Below are 19,928 nucleotides of genomic sequence, written 5' to 3' on the forward strand. Positions count from 1 at the left end.
AAATTAGGCTGGCACAACACCGCATTTTTCCATTACACTGAAAAACTCGTGAAGAATACATTGCTTTATGAAAGATTGTGAAAGCCATCTTTGCATCTTTTCATGTTGTAATAATGTCAGCATGCATCTTAGTATTAACCTGCTTTTTTGTAAGTGTGATCTGGATCAGAATCAGCTCATCCATGTGATGCCTCATTCTACATTTCCACAAGCCTCTGAGTGCACATATTTTATATTTACTTTTCTACTTGTCCTTCAAACCTGACTCCATCTATAGCTTTAGCGTTTTCTTCTGATGAAGTGCCCTGACACTTCTGGTGAAGTCGCTGCAGTTCAAGGTGACATTGCTCTTTATTTGGTACTATTTGAGAATAATGACCCTCATTGGGCTCATTAAAGAGACACTTAAACTGACTAAGACCCATGGAATTGACAAGTGCCTTTTTAAAGTAATTATGTTTTGGGAGACACTGGTGCACAAAGTAAATGTGCGGTACCAATTAGTAAAATACACTGTATACCAAATCTACAACCTGCTATTACGTTTGACTGTCTTCATTTGTCCATTTTTTCTTCTTTCCTTCATGTAATGGAGATAAAATGACACACGGTTAGAAGAATCCGCCAGAGCATGTGATGTTTCTTTCTCTCTGTGACTAAGATGGACATCTGTACTTCACAGAGATGTAGAGATTCAAACTTTGTGGTCCAAAAAGATTTCTAGAGTTAAGCTTGGTATATTGATGTGCATTTCTTACTGTCACCTTGAATCAGTATTTCTGTTCATTCTCTGGCCTACGTCTTACATGCGGTCCATTTGCAGGGTCTTGGGAAAACCCCAGTGAAAATATATCATGAACTCCCGAGGTGACAATTTCCAAGGGAGCCTTCCAGTATGTGGAGGAGGCCTGCCATTGGATACTGGAAGTAACCCTTTCGGTCTGTGCACAGATGCCGCTTGTTGAACTAATCACTCCAGCTATAAAGAGGCTGTATGTGATGTACTTAGTCATTGCTGTGAGTTACGATAATGTGTTTTTTTTTTCTTAAAACATTTGTTGGATTTTCAGTGAATTGTCTTTTTATTCAATCTCGATGATCTTTTCATTGTAAATTGCCTCTCTGTCAACATACATATGATTAAACCATCTGTAGAAAAAATTCAGTGAATTCTGAACAATGTACGTTAACATGATAAGGTAAAACTATATCTACTGTAAATAAAAGAAATTAATATGTAAAATAATATAATATGATCATAATTATAATGATAAAAGAATATAAAATAATATCTGCACATCTTCGACTATGCCTATTCTAAAGAAAAATTGTGGACAGGTGTCAGTGGCTCCCTCAAGATCAGTGTCCTGTCAGGTTTTCCCCTGGTACAGCAAGCTTTATTTGCCCACACTGAGAAACATTTTAAAGCCACAAAGGGGCTTTTTGTCCAGATAGTTGTGTATTTACATGACGGATAAAAGATATGAGTGATAAACATTCTCTGTAATTAAACTGAAATCTCATTCTTGTGTGGATAATCTAAGTCATATCGTTGACAGCACTTACTATCCAGGCCCTGTATCCTGGATATGAACTTCCCTCTCTGCCTCTCCTTGAATGCTCACTGTCTCCCAGAGGAATACTGGATATATATTGCTCCTCCCTGGTGAGGATGGCGCTGTCACCTCTGACAAACAGCTTCTCTGTATGTGGTGAATCAGCAGTAGAAGCACTTGAAGAATGGCTTCAGTGATCCCAAGCTAAACATCGAAGCGCCTTCAAATACTCATAAGACAGTGGTTTAACAGTGGTTTAACCTGCTTCAGATGCATATATTTGTTTTTAGCAATGATGAACTTCAAGTGCTCAACCTGGCTAGAATATTTTTCAAAGATAATTGTAAAGGGCATGGCATTAAATAGGGCAAGGTTTAATTATGTGTTCCAATAACAAGATAGACATTCTTTTATATTAGAAAAATACCACCTAATTGTGAACATTTGTAATTTGTAGAGACGTGGCATGACAAAAATTAAACATGCCAGCAGTTGAGTGTTTACATCGTAAAATTAAGTTTTAGTTTATTCCGAGAAAGATGACATTTAGAACCTTGATGCTGCCCCTTTTGACGTCAGTGGTGGTGTTTCTCATGGAGGAATAATAAAGGCTGCAAATGGTGGGAAATGATTTGTTTTTGCTGTCTGGGATGAGATGAGGTGACAACACAAGGTTTTAATTAAGTTTTCCTCTCGTGCAGATGGAGGACAGAAGAGTGGGATAAATCACAGAGGACAGCAGCAATCTGCCTCTTTATTAGTGCGTACAGAACCATGCTTTGACAAACTACATGTCCACTGCTCAATCATAAAACTAGAGAGAAAAGACTATCAGGGTGCAATTGAAGATATTTCTTTTTAGTGTGTTCTTACACTTGACAGTCCTTGGGCTTGCCTTTGTGACACTGCTGCGGATGTGCTTTTCCTGAATTTTTTTCATATACGCTCAGCCTAAAATATTTAACACTGAAGTGCCCCTTTCCATGATTCTCTTGTCTGTGTCCTTCCCCTGAATTTGTCTTCTTCTTGAGTGAAATAAATGTGGAGCTGTCTATGCAACCAATTGAGTACAGTATACAATATTTTTCTTAGCTGTGCAGTATTGGTTCTCATGAAAAATGTTATTATCATCTGTGGAAATATATACATATAGGTGGATTGTATATATTTTACACAAGACAATGATTGCTTATAAAAACAAGCAAATGTCACTGTAATTAATATTGGAGCATGGAGTCAGCAGTGGATGTAACTTGTTTAGCTGGATAGATTAATTGAATTTAGCGAAATGTTGTACGACTGCTGCCTTCTGCTATAACATGACTTTCTAACAGCCAATGCATGTAGAAGACAGTACCTCACAGTGTCCACAATAAGCAATCGATGTAGCATAATTAGCCCTGATCCAGAACGGATACTATCGATTTAACCTGCAAATGAAAAGTCGACCTGGTAAACATAGGGTAGGTTTGTGGCTTTGGAATTACCCTGGCAATTAAATGAAGTGATGCGACCAGTTGGAAAGGCCGAAAATATATGAATGTCTTAGAATGTGAAAACAAAAAACTCAAGAAACTCAAGAAACTTTGTGCCTTTATACTTTAAATTAAACAGTACAAGTCACTAACTGAGAAAGCCCAAATGAAATTGAATTTAATTCAAAATATTTAGTTAATCGTGCAGTGAAATGATTGTGTTAGAGTGCATAATTATTCATTAGAAATTAACTCAGAATTATTCACTGTAAACAGTCATTGTTTATGGCTGTTGTTGTGAGTTGAAATGACCTCCTGTATAGTTCTTTGTTGCAGCAGAGCTGAAGGAGCCTCTGACTGAACACACTCTGTTTTTTCATCGTATCTATTAAGTGTCACAGACCATCTTATTCTGGATTATTGGGTGATGATTCCCACCTCATTTGGAGGCCACAAACGGTCTTGTAGACACTGAAAGACTTTATTTTAAGAGTCACGGTGGGTATCACTCGATGAATAAATAAACGGACATACCATCTCTCTATATACAAGGATTTTTGTTTGTGCCTGTTTCACATTTGACCATGAGAGCAGCTTAGCTCTCCTACCTGTGTTGATAATATAGCCCGACCTCCACAGTTAGTGACCCAAAACCTTCAAAACCTTCAAATTAATTATTATGTTTACCAGACTGGAACCCTGACCTTTCCAGGAAAACCATTACAATAATAAAGTCCCTGACCTCACTGCACACTCAGAGAGTTCAGTTTGATTCTTAGAGTTTATCACTCAAATGAAATATTTTCCATGGTGACTTTGTTGGTCAACAATCACGTAAATATAAATTGAATAAAATTGCTGCTGGCTTAGAGAGAAATGAGACAGATGTGGCCATGGGAGAATTCTGTAATCCTGTTATTAACATTAGACCTGGTTCTTAAGCTGTATTTCTATGGTATTTTATCAGTGGCTGGCGCAGGTTTTGATATTAACCAACACCACCAGCTTCTTTTATAGGCCTTTAGACAGCAATGACAAGTCAAACATGACTGCAACATGAGAGATAAAAACCAAATTTATATTATATTTACTGAATTGACTAATAGGTTATAACATTTCTAAGATGTGCATGCTTATGAGTAAATTTGACATGAAGCTTTGAATTTTTACCAGTAATCTTTGAGTGGGCTGTTTACATTGTCCTCTGCCTATAATAAAATACTAATTTGCAGAAGGCCAAATAAAAGAGAGGGTAAGTGTATTTAAGGGGACACTCTATGATAGCCTAATTAGAAGCTGCAGAAAAGCACTATTCTGGACCAGTCAACTGCTCCAAAATCTCTGCCGATAGCAGGCTTACTCATATCAGAGATGACATTTCAAGTTTGCTTTTAAGCTGCTGCATGCTGATGGTAACCCACCCTGTCTACTCTAACTATATTTAAAGACTAAAAGGTCTGCATCTTGAAAGCTTAATGTGATCTTCCTAAGATCAAATCCATCTGGCTTTGAACCTAAAACTCCAAAATATTTGGAAGTTCTATTTTTTTCCAAGTGACAGTGATAAAATAGCTTACCTTCATACATTTAATCTAGAAACACTTTGCCAGTTTGCTTAACCATAAAATATCAGTTAAGATCTGAATTACAGACATACATTTAGCCTGATACACAGAAACAGACAGTTGCCCAACACTATGGGTATTATCCATAACTTAATCTTGTCTATGGCATAATGTTGAGCCAACACTGCACCCTAGTGGGCTGCAGATACCAAAACTAATGGTTTGATTATGCAGTCATCAAAAAAAAAAAATCTTATCTAAAAAATCTTATCATCGTTTTGCCATTTGCCATGTGAGCTCCTCAAAAGGTTGTAAAGGAGAGCAAGTAAAACAGTACATGATTAACCAATTTACTATGCAGAGTAAATCAAAACTTAAGAGGTATTTTTCCAATAAACATCGGTCTGGCTGATGTGGACTCATTATTTGTTAAGCATAACACAAAAATCAATGATGACATTGTATAGGCAGTCACACTCAAATGTTTAAAACTGTCAGCAAATTCAGTGACATTGTAATAGTCAATTTAATGTACATGTATATGAGTAACTACTAGGACCAAATTCCTCAGTCCAAAATCTAGCTGTGAGTGTCAAAGTGTCCATCAAAGATTCTTCACATTTTTACATTCTGGGCACATAAAGTCTATTTGTATTGCTGTCATATTTAAGTCTCCACTGCTCATGGGCACATTTTCAGAGAGTCAGCAAGTCAGCAAGCTCACATAATAAGCATTGATCATTTACTTCAAACTGCAGCCAAGTGATAGAGAATAGTCAAAGAAATTAGAAGAAAATAAGATATTGTAAAAATTATTTGATGGTAAACAATACATATTAAGGAACAGTCAATAACTAAAGGGTTTAAACCATCTGGAATGCGATAATAGGTGTATTACAGGGGCATAAAATTATGCTGCAAGGGGTGGTACTAAAACCAAGTGAAAGGGTAAATTTTTTTATTACCTGTTTTTGTTAGATGTGGGAAATTATTAAATATAATTGATAAAAGCTATTAAAAGCAATCACTTGACTGTATGCACAGCATCATGTTTATTGTCAAACAGAAAAAAGTGGCCAAGCAAAAACATTACAGTACTCCCCCTATGTGAAAATGTTGTATAAATTAGCTGCACATACTTTTTGATAAGGGGTCTATAAAGTAACTGATGGTGAAAGAATTTTCGTTTTTCTGTAGACTCTCTTATAATGAAAATATCATTGAAGCTGTGTAAAAGTAATTTACTACTGATAAAAATCCTGAATGAAAACTTCAGGTTGGTCCTCCTCACTAATATAAGCTGCATCATTAGTATAGCAAAACTAAAGTGTCAGTATGTAAGTAGCATTTTACCTTTGTACCTGCTAGAAATAAAGCTCTATATACAGGAACATTAGATAAATATGAGGGGTTGTAAGATGGGAGAAAAGGTGATCTGATCCACACATTGCCGGTAGTTATTAAACCAATCTGTGAGCAAAATTAATAAGAATACTAAGAAATACTGTCTGAAATTCAAAAGCATAGGACATTTAATCACGTTGCAACAAGGGAACATCTACATACAGAGGCTGTGATTCAAATGTTCAAAGATACAAAGTTCTAAGCAAGCTTTTACAGGGTAAACAGATGGAGGCTTGGATTTTGTTTATACAAGTCATGAGACATTCCCTTCTGCCCGTCTGGAAGCAGACAGTGGTGTCGATTATAACGAGGCTGTGGAAAATCCTCTTCTCAGAGCAGACAGTGCTGCTGATACCACAGAGGCTGTGGGACATTCTCTTCTGACAGCAATGAGAGCAGACAGTGGTGACCTCCGAGTACAGATATTCTTATGCATAGGTTCAATAGCTGCAACATAAGCAGTTACACAGAGTTAGAAATTATTATGATTAAGTGAGCTTAAAGGATAAAAAATATTTTATCATGATCCAAGCTACCATTGGCAGAGAGGCCAGGCACACAAGTCACATGGACAAATCACCTGACCAACACAGAGCCAAATAAGACAACCCACGCAGCTCACACCAACTCCTACAGTCAATTTAGACTCACCAATCAACCTAACATGTATGTTTTTTAAATGTGGGAGAAAGCCTGAGTCGCTACTGGAGGGGAACCCCGTCACAGTGAGGCAGTAGAGGGAAAATTCATTATTTGGTGGACCAACTGACATTTGAGAGTGAGCAGCTTACATATAAAATGTGATCCAACCAAACAAAATACTTTATTTTGTAAAAGGTCAGTTGCCAAACAATAGGAAACCATGGATTTCATATTCAGCAATGCAAAGCTAACAGTACTATCTATTGAGTCAATTCTAAAATATACAGTAACTTATGCAGTCAAAAAATGTTGGTGAGTACTGCGTAATATTTCCATGAGAAATGTAGTGACCTCCACCGCGTACATCGATAAAAGTTTTGAAGTGTTGCATAAAAGATAATACTCATAACAGAGGCCTATTTCATCAATGTAGGCTACTTGAGTAAAAGTACGTTTCACTTATTATAACTGTAATTTGAAAATATAAGTATTATTCATATGACAAAATGTTACAAATAAAATTATTTTATCATTAGATAATCATTCAAATCATTTGGAAAATCATCCCGTATTCAAGGCTGGGTTTTTAAATCTAAGACAGGAAAATACTACTTTTCTCTTGCAAGCAAATTACACTCAATATGAAACCATTGTCCGCTATAAATGTTTAATGACATGTTCCACTGTCATAAACTTTTCTTTATTTTCTTATCCCTAAATAAACAGAGGACGCACTGAATGCTGGGATTCTGCGGGAACGGGGAGATTGCCAAACGCCATCTTTAAACCCCATAAGAGGCCAGCTACAGTTGCACTGGGATGAAAAACACTATCCTTATAGCCGGATTATAGGTCAGATTGTAAAAATTATATGTTTGTTTCCCAGTCACTTAAATGTCATTGAAGTGTACGATGGGACTGTGAGGAGACGATCACGGGACAATGCGAGACCTTAAAAATGTTGCTATCATAGGCAGTCAACAACAATAGACGGAAAGACAACAACAACGGACTAGCTCACTAGCAGCTTGCTAAGCACTGCGCTTTTTTTCATACGCTAACTAGAAGCTAGCTAACGTTAGCTACTTCTTTAGCAAATCTATCCGGTTGCTCTAAAATTTGACCCGACGAAGGTTCTAGCTGTCACTGAAAATCGGCAACATTTATCGGGACAGCCAGTTGTTCCTCGGTACTTTTAAACATCTGTTTTGTTGTCAAATGTACGCTGTTATCCGAGCTAGCTAAAAAGCTAAGTTCTCCGACTTCTCCCCCTCCCCAGCGGCCCAGCCGGAGATGCGTGGAAGATGTCGGTGTCGGGGCTGAAGGCCGAACTGAAGTTTTTGGAGTCCATTTTTGATCCAAACCACGAAAGGTTCAGGATAATTGACTGGAAGCCTGACGAACTGAGCTGCCAGTTTAATGTAACTGGGGAAAAGCTGTTAATTATCCACTGTAATATAACGGTAAGTAGAAAGAAACACAAGTACCGGGGTGTAGCTAGTTATATACTTCCCTTGTTGGGTGTTAGCAAGCTAAAGTTAGACTCTCAATTTGCTAATCTGGTAGCAGTCTACCTCTACAATTGTACAAATTGCTGCTGCATGGGACAGGTGATGCGTAGTTTCGTTAGCGAGTGTCAATGGGAGCTAAGTACTGTTGTCAGGCAATTGTATCGTTCGGTCAACTAGACATTGTACGTGTTGGAAGCTATCCTAGCATTCGGCTAATGATGCGTCCAGAATGCTAATGTCGTCACCTCAGATTTTACGTATGTTGTTTTTATGTTTTGAATGTGTGTTTAGTACTGCAATACACAAGAGCGTTTGTCAAATATATTGTTGCAACTGTCTTTTTTATGTTGTTTACTGCTGTCTTCAGGAGTCTTATCCATCTACGCCACCGATATGGTTTGTGGACTCTGATGACCCGAGCTTGGCGCAAGTTTTGGAGAGGTTGGAAGATGTGCGAAAAGGAAGCACTCTGGTAGGTCAGCCATACCTGGTTATTTAGCGATTCTTTAATGGGCACTTTGGAAAGGTTTTCTGACAGCGTTATTTATCACTGCAAATATTTACCTGGAAACCTTTGACATCTTAAATATTGATTGGATATTGGAAATACACTAGATGGTATGGATCTCACAGTCAGGCAGGGGGCTTAATTCAGGTAAAAAAACAAACAAACAAACAAATAATCTGCTATTTTGGTTGGTTCATGGTAAACAAGAATGAAGTCCAGCAGATAATTGTAATGCTCACCTGACTCTTTTTTATATGTGTCCCTATGTCAAGTGAGAGCTGATTTAGCTTTGACCTGAATACTTTCATACTCTGCCAAAAGTAAGAGGTATATGACTGCAAAAGGAGACCACATTTTGAACTTAACATACCTAATTGTGCTTTACTGAATCAGCACTGACCAGACTGCTACACGAGGAAGATTTTCTTTAAATCTTTGAGACCTAATTCCAGTCTGCTGAAGTCAGATAAACACTTAATGTTGGCTTTTATGGGGTTAGTCCAGACTACCACAGAAGTGCAAGACTTGCACTACTTTGGAAAGAGTTCATTGTACTTTTGAGTTTGGACTTTTTAGTGTTCTATATCTTTGATATTCAGAACTACAAGATTATTCCATGTTTTACAAGGGCTTTCAAAACAGCCTGCACGTTGTGCTCAAATCTGGAAACTTTATTTTGGCATTTGATGAACGTGCCGACGACCATATCTTCAGTAGGCAAGAGGACCATGACGTTGGATTATCGAAGCCAGTTTCCACGCATTGTTCAGTGTGTGTTGAAATGAGGGTGGTGAGAATGAGCCGGCATCGGCACAAAGTCTTGAGCCGTCGTTAAAACGACGAATGTCCTGCAGACTCTTGTACATCTCAAAATCATATTTATATAAGCTGATACACAATCTATCTTTGAATCTATAAGGAATTAGATTAACATCAGAAACTAAACCCCACCTAGCATCATCTTTAACAAATTACCATTAAGTTAGCACTGGAGGCAAATGCAATTTTATCCAGAACCTGAACTGTTATTACTGAAAACCATCTGGATATAATTTCCCACAACTGACAGGCTTTCTTACATTGCCACAACCACGATCGTCAGTAAACTGGACAACTCTGTTGTTGTGATTTGGACGAAATTACGTCAGGGACTGCCCAGTTGCCGAGGCGTACAGATCAATCTCTCCAGAAAGGAAAACCCCTGGTGAATACAGCTGCTATTCATTGTCATTAGGTTATAACACAAAGGTAGAAAAAATGAAAAAATAATCTATCAGTCCTCTGTAAGTCATGGCAAATGTTTTCATCAATTTCGTTCTGTGACTCCAGTGCTTGTGAGGACCCGACCAGACTGTGTCTACACAGTCGGGGTTTGGTGCACAGCTGGTCTCTGCAGGAGCAAACAGTCAGCTGCCGTGGAGACTCTGGGTGCTCTCTGATGGTCCCTCTCTTAAATCTGCGAGTCTGCTTGAGTCGGATGGACCCGTGGTGCTTGCTCTTTGGACTTCCTAGTTTCCGCTTCAGAATGTGTGACACTGATTATCATTACATTGTGTTGCTGTGTCCAGCCTACCTATTGTGAGTGATGTAGATTTTCTTTAATTGTAAATTAGCAGTAAAATTACAGCCACCGTGTCTGTAGGTTTCCTGCACGCCGACCTGTGTCAGCCACACTCTGCACAGTCATCCTTTTCTTGAAGACTTTAATTTATTTATTTTTTTAGATTTCAGCATCCGTGCACCTCTCTGAGCTGACTGCATTTACTGCAGTTCTAAAACTGTGAAAGGAAATGTGTGCGGGATCCAGTTTGTCTTGGCGTAGATACTTTTCAGATTATGTGACTATGCCCGCTTCTAGTTGGAAAGCTGCTCGGCCTTTTATACACGAGACCCCAGATGTCTGCGACAGGCAGCTCCTTCTGAAATCCCAGTTATGTGTAGAAATCCTGGGATCTGTTAGCCTACTTACTTCCTGATACAACTCAAAATGTGTGTTATAAGGAAATGTTGTCTGGGTTTATTATTATTATTATTTATGTTTGTGCATGAATTTCAGTTATTTCAGATTACAGCATTGTTAAAGATGAGCGTTAGTTTAGAGCAAACCTCGACTTTTGTGAATCGATAAGATCAGTCTGCTTGTTTCTGTTGCACAGATGTTTTAGTGGTCTGCCTTATTTGAACTGCACCAGATTTGCAAAAGGCAGAACACTCTCCTGGCAGTTTAACCCAATCAGATTTGGGGTGCTGTTCAGGGAAAGGTTGTAAGACCCAAACATAGGTTGAAAACAGCTTCCTATAACCGCAGGGTTTCTGAACAGTTTGACAAAATTGTTGCTCCCAACTAAAACATTTATTTCTCATCCTCTGATAAAGCAATAAATATGAAATTTAATTAATTTTAGAGGCTACATTTTTTGGTATAGTGTTAATCAATATTTTGAAAGAAAAGATTTGTATAATAGGTCTTGAAAGTAACAATTTTAATGCAACACTCAAGGTGATGGGTAAAAAGCCTGGAGAGTGGCTCCAGGTCTGAAAGGGAGATGCACATATGTTGCATCCCATGTTCATCGGTTAATGATTAACACCCATCTCTTTCTTTGGGAGTACAAACATTTTAGTTTCCCCACATTTGTTTGCAGCACTTCTAGTGAGTTGTATGTTTATATCTTTATGTTGTAATAGTCGTCATAAGGGAGTACCTTGCTCTGAATTTATTGCTACTTGAACAGATTGCACAATTTTGCAACATCCCTCATCTTCAGTTTGAATTATTTGTAACACACCTTCTGAAGAGGAAGTCATTCCTTATCTTCAACCTGGCACAGTCATGGATCACCCCATTTGCTTCCATGAACATGTGATTTGAAAGAAGAAAAAAAGTCCTGCCCATTCAAACAGAATATACACACACACACACACACATGGACTTTTCTGCCAGAAGACATCGGTCATAAGTTGCATTTGCAAACTTAAATAGTTAATCTAATGTAAGTCTGTGTCCCTTCATCGTTGTGCTCTTCTCCCTCCAGCTTTTGCAGCAGTTGAAAAAACTCATTTGTGACCTTTGTCGACTGTACAACCTTCCACAACATCCTGATGTGGAGATGCTGGACCAGCCTCTGCCTGCAGGTCCTGTGGGACAAGACCGTAAGGCAAGTGTGTGTGCGAGTCGGTTCGTGTTGGGGAAATGCCGCCCAGCGACCGTACAGTTTGACTGTTGTCCACTGTTTGATCACTTTTGTTGGTTGTGAGATGCTCATTTGAAATAGGACATTTACTTGCTTTTCTAAACTACTTGAGATGGTTACGAAACATCAGTCTGATTTATAGAGAGCCTTGGTTATTAAACGGGGTTTTGTCTGTGTTTGTAGCATGGAACAGAGGAGGTCACATCTGAAGAAGAGGAGGAGGAGGAGATGGGAGAGGTAAGTTATCATCTTTGATTGTATTTTTAATAGTATGACTTGTGATGATACAGGTTTCAGTATTTTTGCTGTCATCTTAATCACATATTTTTATGAGGAGTGTTTTAGGTGGTGGATATTTTTAATGCAATGTAGTTGTGGGAGCATTAGCCCTCCATCCTCCCTCCTGCTCCTGTTGTTAGTTCTTCACTTTATTTCATTATAACGATGCAACAGTACATTTGTACAATCACTGATATGCATTTCTTTGTTTTATTTAGTTTTATTCTTTTTTTTACTGCTCGCCAATCATGCATTTTTAAAAATATCATTGATCAGGACATCGAAGACCTGGACCACTATGAAATGAAAGAAGAGGAGCCCGTGGATGGCAAGAAATCCGAGGACGATGGCATCGAGAAGGAGAATCTGGCAATCCTGGAGAAGATCCGAAAGAACCAGAGACAAGACCACTTGAATGTATGTCTATGTGAATTATACCTGAGATTTGTCACCTGTATACAGCCTATTGTCAAGTTAGTTTTGGTGTGTGCCTCTCCAGGCAGCAAAAACATGAAAGATATTGTATTTCCACTTTGAAAGGGATGAGATTTTTCCATAATCCTGTTCAGTGACTCAGCTGTGCAGCTGACTCAGGATCTGAAAGGTGTCAAAAATAGAGAAATATATTATTATCGCTGTGAAATCAATATTGCATACTTGTCATACACTTGTTTGACTTTAAAAAAAATATATATATATATATTTTGAGGATCTTTTGAAACATTCTCTCAAGGGCTGCATTGATCTAAATATTAACATCGAGACAGACGAAACTGTGTCTTTGATGTCAGCCCAGATGAAGTACAAATGACAGGTTTTCCTCGGCGGTAAATTCCAAAGCACCGTGTTCTTTGTCTTTGTTGTTACAGTTGTTTATTTATTTTTTATTTTTTTGCATGTATAATTTTGCAGGGAGCCGTGTCGGGTTCAGTGCAAGCTTCTGACCGCCTGATGAAGGAGCTTAGAGAGATCTATAGGTCTCAGAGTTACAAGACAGGTATGCACATTACACTGCACAAATCCAACATACCGTAATAGATTATCTCCCGTAGTTATGACAGATGAGCACTGCTTAACATCAAGGAAGCATTGCAGCTTGCAGCATGCATGGTCAGGAGAAAGGGCTTCGTATCGGGTTTAGTTTTGTAGAACCTCAGGCATACTGACTGTTCTAACTTGCTGTTATGTGGTGTTATGAGAGGATTTGTTCTCCTGAAAAGCGTAATGTGCTTTTCCTCATTGTGTTACTTTTTAGAAGGGGATGAAAAACGAGAATAAATCACTCATCTTGATACATTGACTGCAGTGGGACATGTTGCCGAAGCCTCATGAAACGCATTTCCTTTTCAGGCATCTACTCGGTGGAGCTGCTTAACGACAGCCTGTATGAGTGGCACGTCAAACTGAGGACGTGAGTATCGTGTGTTGCTGCCTTTTTCTCCTCGTGTCAGCATAAACACGGACTGACTGCACTGTTTATTGGCCAACAGGGTGGATCCGGATAGCCCGTTACACAGTGATTTACAAGTCTTAAAGGAAAAGGAAGGAATGGATTACATATTACTAAACTTCTCATATAAAGTGAGTAAAAGTGACTTTGCATGAATGTAAGTGAACTAGAATTTTGTCGTCTTTGAAGACTGTTTAAGAAGCATCTTTGCTGGTTGTCCGCGCAGGATAATTTCCCCTTCGATCCACCGTTCGTCCGGGTTGTGTCACCAGTGCTTTCTGGAGGGTTTGTACATTTGCTGAAGTTTCTTCTATCACGAGTTACCACCATGAAGCACAGTTCATGTTACAATTAAGTGTTGTTGTTTTTTTCTCTTGCTGCAGTTATGTTCTTGGAGGAGGCGCCCTGTGCATGGAACTTCTCACCAAGCAGGTGTGTTGAGTGCATTATTTAGTATCTGTTCACATTAAAAAAAAAAAAGAAAGAAAAAGAAACCTGCTCTTCATGTCCTTGGGTTTCATGATTGCAGGGTTGGAGCAGTGCCTATTCCATTGAGTCTGTCATCATGCAGATCAATGCCACTTTAGTCAAAGGAAAAGCCAGAGTGCAGTTCGGAGCCAATAAAGTAAGTGAGGATGATGTTGTTTCAAGTTGTGACATCGTTTGCTTTGCATGATAAATTATCTGGACCATCTGTTGGTTTTCTGCTGCCAAATTTAGCTATGTGCTATATTTGTAACCATTCTTCCTTTTTTCCTATTGGCAGCACCTTAGTTTTCACTTACTTTTTTTCATAAATCTATATTTAATGGGGCTTTTCTCCTTTATGTTCAGAAGTTAAAGAAAATAAGAAAAAACAATGATTGAAAGATTTGTGTCACAGGTGCAGCTTATTGTTGCTATATAAAGCCAGTGACCTGGAGTAAACCAGCGTGTGCGCAGGTCAAGACTTTAGACAGCCCAGTGTCAGGTCCTGTGTTGAAGGGTCAATTGCTCAGCCTGACAATATTTATACTCTAAAGTTCTTTGAAACTCCAGTAACTTTAGAGAATTATATTAAACAGCTAAACAGAAGCTACATATGATGGGTTCAGTCACAGTATTTTTTCTAACTTTACTCCTGAGCGGATGAGAATGTTGGGAGTGTGATGAATGTATCTTTCCAAATCTTTTTAAAAAAAAAAAATCAACAATCCATAGAAGACCACGGTCTCTCTTTCTGTTCTGTCACCCTAACCCGATGCTGCGATGCAAACACTGAAGTTGTTTTCATTTGAACTTTGTGATGCAGAACCAGTACAATCTTGCCAGAGCACAGCAGTCATACAAATCCCTGGTTCAGATCCATGAAAAGAACGGTGAGTGTCTCCGTCTCCGGTTTCATACAGACTGCATTAATGACCTTGTTTACTGAAACCAAATCTCCCCTTTACATCAAAGCGGAGGTATGTTGGTGCTTGGATTTATAAGCATGTAGTCCACAGGATTACACTACATTTATGTAACTGGTGTCTTTGGGGTTTATACTAACAGGATCTATAAAGGCAACATGTTGCAGACTGTATACTGTGCAAGTGATTTAACAGCAATTGTTTACAATTCAAACTTTGATGTCAATATCACTTTGGCTGTAATGTCATCTGGACTTTAATCCCTACCTCAACATGTAAAATGTGGGAAACATTGAGGGAGCAGATGAGCCGTAGCACGTTTCATCTTACCGGATGCACCTGCAGCCCGTGCACTGTCCAGTCACAAGCAGCACAATACAGCAAGCTTTAATTCCAGTTAGTTTTCCCTCACCTTTTGGATCCATGAAAACACTGAAGTATGTTTCACTAACATGTTTCAATCATTGTAGCAGCTGCTCTGTGAGCAGTCCACATACATGACATAAATGAGAAAAGGAGGTTATTAACTGGCATTCTGTATAGCTGGTGTTTTTGGAACATAATCGGGGTGCTTAACTGCTACGAGATGCGTACTGTAACTGATGCAGTCAGGTCTTTGTACTATTTAGATGACTTGTCTTGCTTTCCATTTGTCAAACATGGCTGAATAGTGCCATCATTGAAATGCCATCAAACAGTGATGATCCCGAACCTTTGATCGCCGGACCTTCACCATTTCACAGACGCGGCACCTTTTCTCCATATGAAGTGAATGGTTGTGATTTTTCACCTTGTTTGTCAGGTATTCGATGTGGACATGAGGAGAAGTCCACTCGTAGACCGCTGCACTTGAGTATTGGAAACAGTTTGACACTCGAATTACGGCTGTTGTTATAGTATTAAACAAGTGACACTTCATGAAATAAGAATCAGAGTTAAAAACGGTCAAATGGAGTGTTTACAGCTCTCCACATTTTGGGCATGAATTATACTGAGGCAATAACAATAAAATATCTTCCTGTGGGCTCCAAGTTGTTTTTTCAACCCTGACGTTCTTCTCACTCGGTGACATCTCCCCACTGCTTGTTTGCTGACATCATCGGATAAGCATAAAGTTTCTCCTTTTAAACGATCTCACATAGATGCGAAGTGCCCATAAAGCGGAAAGATGCTAAGTGATGTAACCGTTCAGCTCACCTTTCCTCTCTTCGAATAAAAACAGAGCTGATCAGCACCTCTGATTAGTCCTTTCGGTAAAGTTAGATTTATATTCTGTTGGGGGGAAAATGTGCAATAAGAAGAAAATTTCTTGTTGTCCGTGACCTCATTCAAGCATGACCGTGTGTTTTAAAAATAAAGCTGCTGACGGCTTTATGTAAGTTGTATCTACCCCTGTCGGGCTGCATAGAGCTGCATTTAATTGCAACTAAAATGAGAGCTGAAAGCCCTGCTGAACCATGTGTCCTGAGTGCAAACCGTTCAGCACTTTGTGGCATGCTGTGTCTTGATTGTTGGACTAATCAGAGCTGGTTGGAAATGCAGACACAAGCCAATGAGGCAGAAAATGATGCACATGTTCAAATGGATTTGGTTTCATTGTCCCGTTACCCTGTACTCACTGTGCTCTCTGTGCTTCTCTTCAAGGCTGGTACACACCCCCCAAGGAGGACGGCTAATACAGACTGTTGCCTTTCCTGCGCTGGGACCACATGTCTTAGATTTTTCTTTTCTTTGAGACCAATTTTGTTTTGTTTTTTTTATCCTGCGAGTTATTTTGTTTCCTACATGACAGTTTGAGCTCCAGACCAAATTCCTCATACATTGACCACCCAAAAGCGAGCACATGGACACAGATGCGTTCACCCCAGCCTAAAACGGGACACTCGTCTCACTGTACATCTGTTGTGTGATGCAGGGTTTTTTTTTATTTTTTTTCCTCTCTCTGACGGCAACATTGATCCCATACCCCGAAAGTTGGTGGTCTAGATATCATGCAGTCTCACCCTTTGGTTTTGGCATCAAGCATGCCGAGGTTACTTTGTGGCTTTGAGTTGAAAGGTGCGGCATGGCTTTATCCTCCTGCAGTGGCAGTCTGACACTCCAGGTGCCAGACTCTGCTTCTCTGGCCACACACTGGATCTGAGACTGGCACGCAACATTTCCTGATATGATGCTGTGGTAGCTGGGATGAACATTTAGAAAAAGCTGGTGGTGGGGACAGAACGCTGCCCTTTCTCTCCTGGGATGGCCTCTGTAATATTGCGCTCATGCATCATCTTTTTAATACCAAGACCCCTCCTTTGAGAAGGGGGTGAGGGAAAAAAAAAAACTTCAGAGGCTAGTTGCTTTCATACCTCTTATCTTTTAAAGCTTAAGGCCCTGACCTGGAAGGAGGATGAAGGGAGATGCCATGATTAAGAACAGCATGCTGCTGACTTTCAAACTTGGAGCTCTCCACCGTCATCCCAAACCGGAGCTGGACAACTCTCTGTGGGAGAGGTTTGATGTGTGGTCGGTCTGACAGCAGAACAAGCATGATCAGGCAAAGCAGGGGCATGTATGGATTGGATCACACTGTTATGTTGTTGATTTTAACTCCGCTGTAAACATGTATATTTGTATTTCTGCAAATGGATTTAATTGTTTATAATGTAACCTTGTCGAGGTCTTTGGCTGGGCAGAGACCGTATTGCTATATACACTTGACTATTAATGGTTGGGGCACTGCAACTTCTGAAGACCTGTTTAGACTAAAGAAAAAAAGAAAAAAAAAAGTCGCTTCATGGATTATCTTGAAGTATTAGAAGAAAACAAAAGTGCACCATATTCTTATGTAAGCTTAATGACTACTGCAGTTTTGTTCATTTCTCTCCTCTTTTTTTATTTTTTTTTTTGTAATCCTAATGTTTTTGGTAACAGTGACCATGCCACCCCCCCCCTCCCACCCTTCATTTGATGGCACATCATACCAACAGTTGCTATAACAATAATGACAGACAGCTGTTGGTGGCATATCAAAGGTTTGGCTATTCATATCTAACCCACTTAAACTACATAAACCTCAGTAAGACTATGCAGCGGGGACGCGGTATTATGAAAAAAAAATTTAAAAAAAGTTTGTCGTCACCTGCTTAGTTCTTGAAGTTGGTTAGCATCCTGACTACCAGCCCAATTCAGCTGTCTGGGGGGGAAAAAAAGTGACCTTTACCTTTTGACTTTTCCTTAAAACTCGAGGCTGCTTTAAAATGCAGCCACAGTTACATGTTCACAGCAATAGTCTCCACCACATACCTTCTAGCCTCACACCTGGGAGTCAACTGGAGTCTGTTCCGTTTCCAGAATATTTGTTCAGGTTTAATAAATATTTGTTCAGATTTACCACAGGAAAGACTCAGCTGTTCCCATTACCACTTCTCTGGTTACTATTCATGACCACTCTCAGCACTGCTGTACCCCTCAGCATGCTGAGGCTTTGATGTAATGTGAATAATATGCAGAAAACTGTGTGGAGCATTCCAATTAATGCAGTTCCACGTTTGTTGTGGGTGTTCTGTTGTGTGGCTTCTTTGCGTCTTTTGAAGTATATTGTCCTGATAACCGGGGTATAAGGCTTGGTTATGCCATTTCATACAGTCAGTCCTCATTTTGGAGTTGATTTTTGAAATCCCAGGGTGATAATAACCTCAGTCCCAATGGATGGATTAATTTAAACAAACGTGTTCCCGTTCAGCACATCTGACATTTGTTTAGACTTGCAGAATAAAACGGATGATCCTTTTCTTTCTTTCTTTTTTTTTTAAATCGGACATATTACGAATCATTGGCATGGTTGTTAGCTGTTGTGATGTGCATTGGTAATGTACTAATCACCTCATTCTGGTCACATTGTTGAGCCCACCCGTGCATTCTCTGGAGAAGCAAACTCAGGAATACATACTGCACACTCTTCTTTGCAAAGGATTGGTTCAGAGTATCATTACAAATGGCAAAGACTGAATGTCTCAATATTTTTTTCTTTTTTTTTGTGTGTTCTCTCCTCCTTTTAAAATTACGCCCTCGTTTTTACCTGTCGGCATTGTGATGTGTTTTGCTGTCGCATCCCACACACATCGTTACTTAGGCTAAGGATTACTAATTGAGTGTTTTTGAATGATTGGATATGTGGAGCAGAGATGGCTCCCAATCCTCGGATTAATCTGCGCTTGATGAGGAGTTCAGAGCACAGCTACAATTTTTCTTTGATATTGCTGTATTTTGCATGTCAGTATATCAGTGGGTATCCCCCCCCCAAAATAAAAAAAAAAACAAACTCTGGGAGACAGAGTGGTTGTGTTTGGTGGCTAGAAAGGCTAGATAAATCCATCTTTTCATGACTTGACACAGACTCGACAATGGAGCTTGAATTATCTTTTAAAGAAGCCAGGATGGTTCCCAAGAAAAGCAGCGGCTGAGATTTGGGTGCCATCAGAACCATTGTTATCCTGCGTCATGAAGCTGATCTCTGGAGAAATGGGTGTACTTGAGTCTTGTACACTGAACAACTTCTCTTACATCAACACATGTCTGACTAACAAGAACTTCTCAGCTTAGACGAGTAACACATTGGCCAGAGAACTGAACTATTCTGGGTTTGTTACCTTGCTTCATTAACTGCGGTGGCCGGGTTATAAAGTTATGCACTGTAAGCATGCTTTGGTTTGGTTTCCTTTTTTTCTTTTCTTTTTTTTCTTTTTTTTTTTTTTCCATTGCAAGGGTGATTTTGACAATGTAATTTGTAAACTTGCATCAAGTTTATGAATAAAGACTTTTATGAAATAACTAGGGGTTCTGCTCTCATTAATATAATTCATTGAGAAAATTGCCAGAGTTAAGTGATCCAAAAGATTGAGCCCCAGATAATACGGAGAAGCCAACTGTTTGGGCTTCTGTGTACAGAGAAGTAAAATTCAAATG

General features: G+C 39.2%; 1 protein-coding gene across 3 annotated transcripts; it reads left to right on the top strand.

Annotated features, from left to right (window-relative positions):
- The first annotated feature begins 7,405 nt into the window (after positions 1–7,405).
- ube2q1 (ubiquitin-conjugating enzyme E2Q family member 1) lies at positions 7,406–17,289 on the top strand. 3 transcript variants are annotated; one of them, XM_072380235.1, is made up of 14 exons: positions 7,406–7,494; positions 7,922–8,105; positions 8,521–8,625; positions 11,697–11,819; positions 12,039–12,092; positions 12,411–12,551; positions 13,047–13,131; positions 13,485–13,545; positions 13,625–13,715; positions 13,811–13,869; positions 13,968–14,016; positions 14,114–14,209; positions 14,876–14,942; positions 16,620–17,289. In XM_072380235.1, the coding sequence occupies exons 2-14, from the start codon at positions 7,947–7,949 to the stop codon at positions 16,649–16,651; spliced, it is 1,122 nt and encodes a 373-aa protein (XP_072236336.1). In that variant the 5' UTR covers positions 7,406–7,494; positions 7,922–7,946; the 3' UTR covers positions 16,652–17,289. The 3 variants fall into 3 exon arrangements, with proteins under 3 accessions (XP_072236336.1, XP_072236335.1, XP_072236334.1); XM_072380233.1 differs by having other exon boundaries at positions 7,412–7,831; XM_072380234.1 differs by having other exon boundaries at positions 7,411–8,105.
- The last annotated feature ends 2,639 nt before the right edge of the window (positions 17,290–19,928 follow it).

This window comes from Leuresthes tenuis, unplaced genomic scaffold, assembly GCF_036924035.1.
Source record: "Leuresthes tenuis unplaced genomic scaffold, fLeuTen1.0.hap1 SCAF_2, whole genome shotgun sequence".
NCBI classification, from domain to species: Eukaryota; Metazoa; Chordata; class Actinopteri; order Atheriniformes; family Atherinopsidae; genus Leuresthes; species Leuresthes tenuis.

Excerpts from the sequence above, each read along its gene's own strand:
- ube2q1 (XM_072380235.1), top strand. The coding sequence starts at position 7,947 with ATGTCGGTGTCGGGGCTGAAGGCCGAACTGAAGTTTTTGGAGTCCATT. Across the intron at positions 8,626-11,696 it reads TGCGAAAAGGAAGCACTCTG|CTTTTGCAGCAGTTGAAAAA; the intron begins GTAGGTCAGCCA and ends TTCTCCCTCCAG. Across the intron at positions 12,093-12,410 it reads AGGAGGAGGAGATGGGAGAG|GACATCGAAGACCTGGACCA; the intron begins GTAAGTTATCAT and ends ATCATTGATCAG.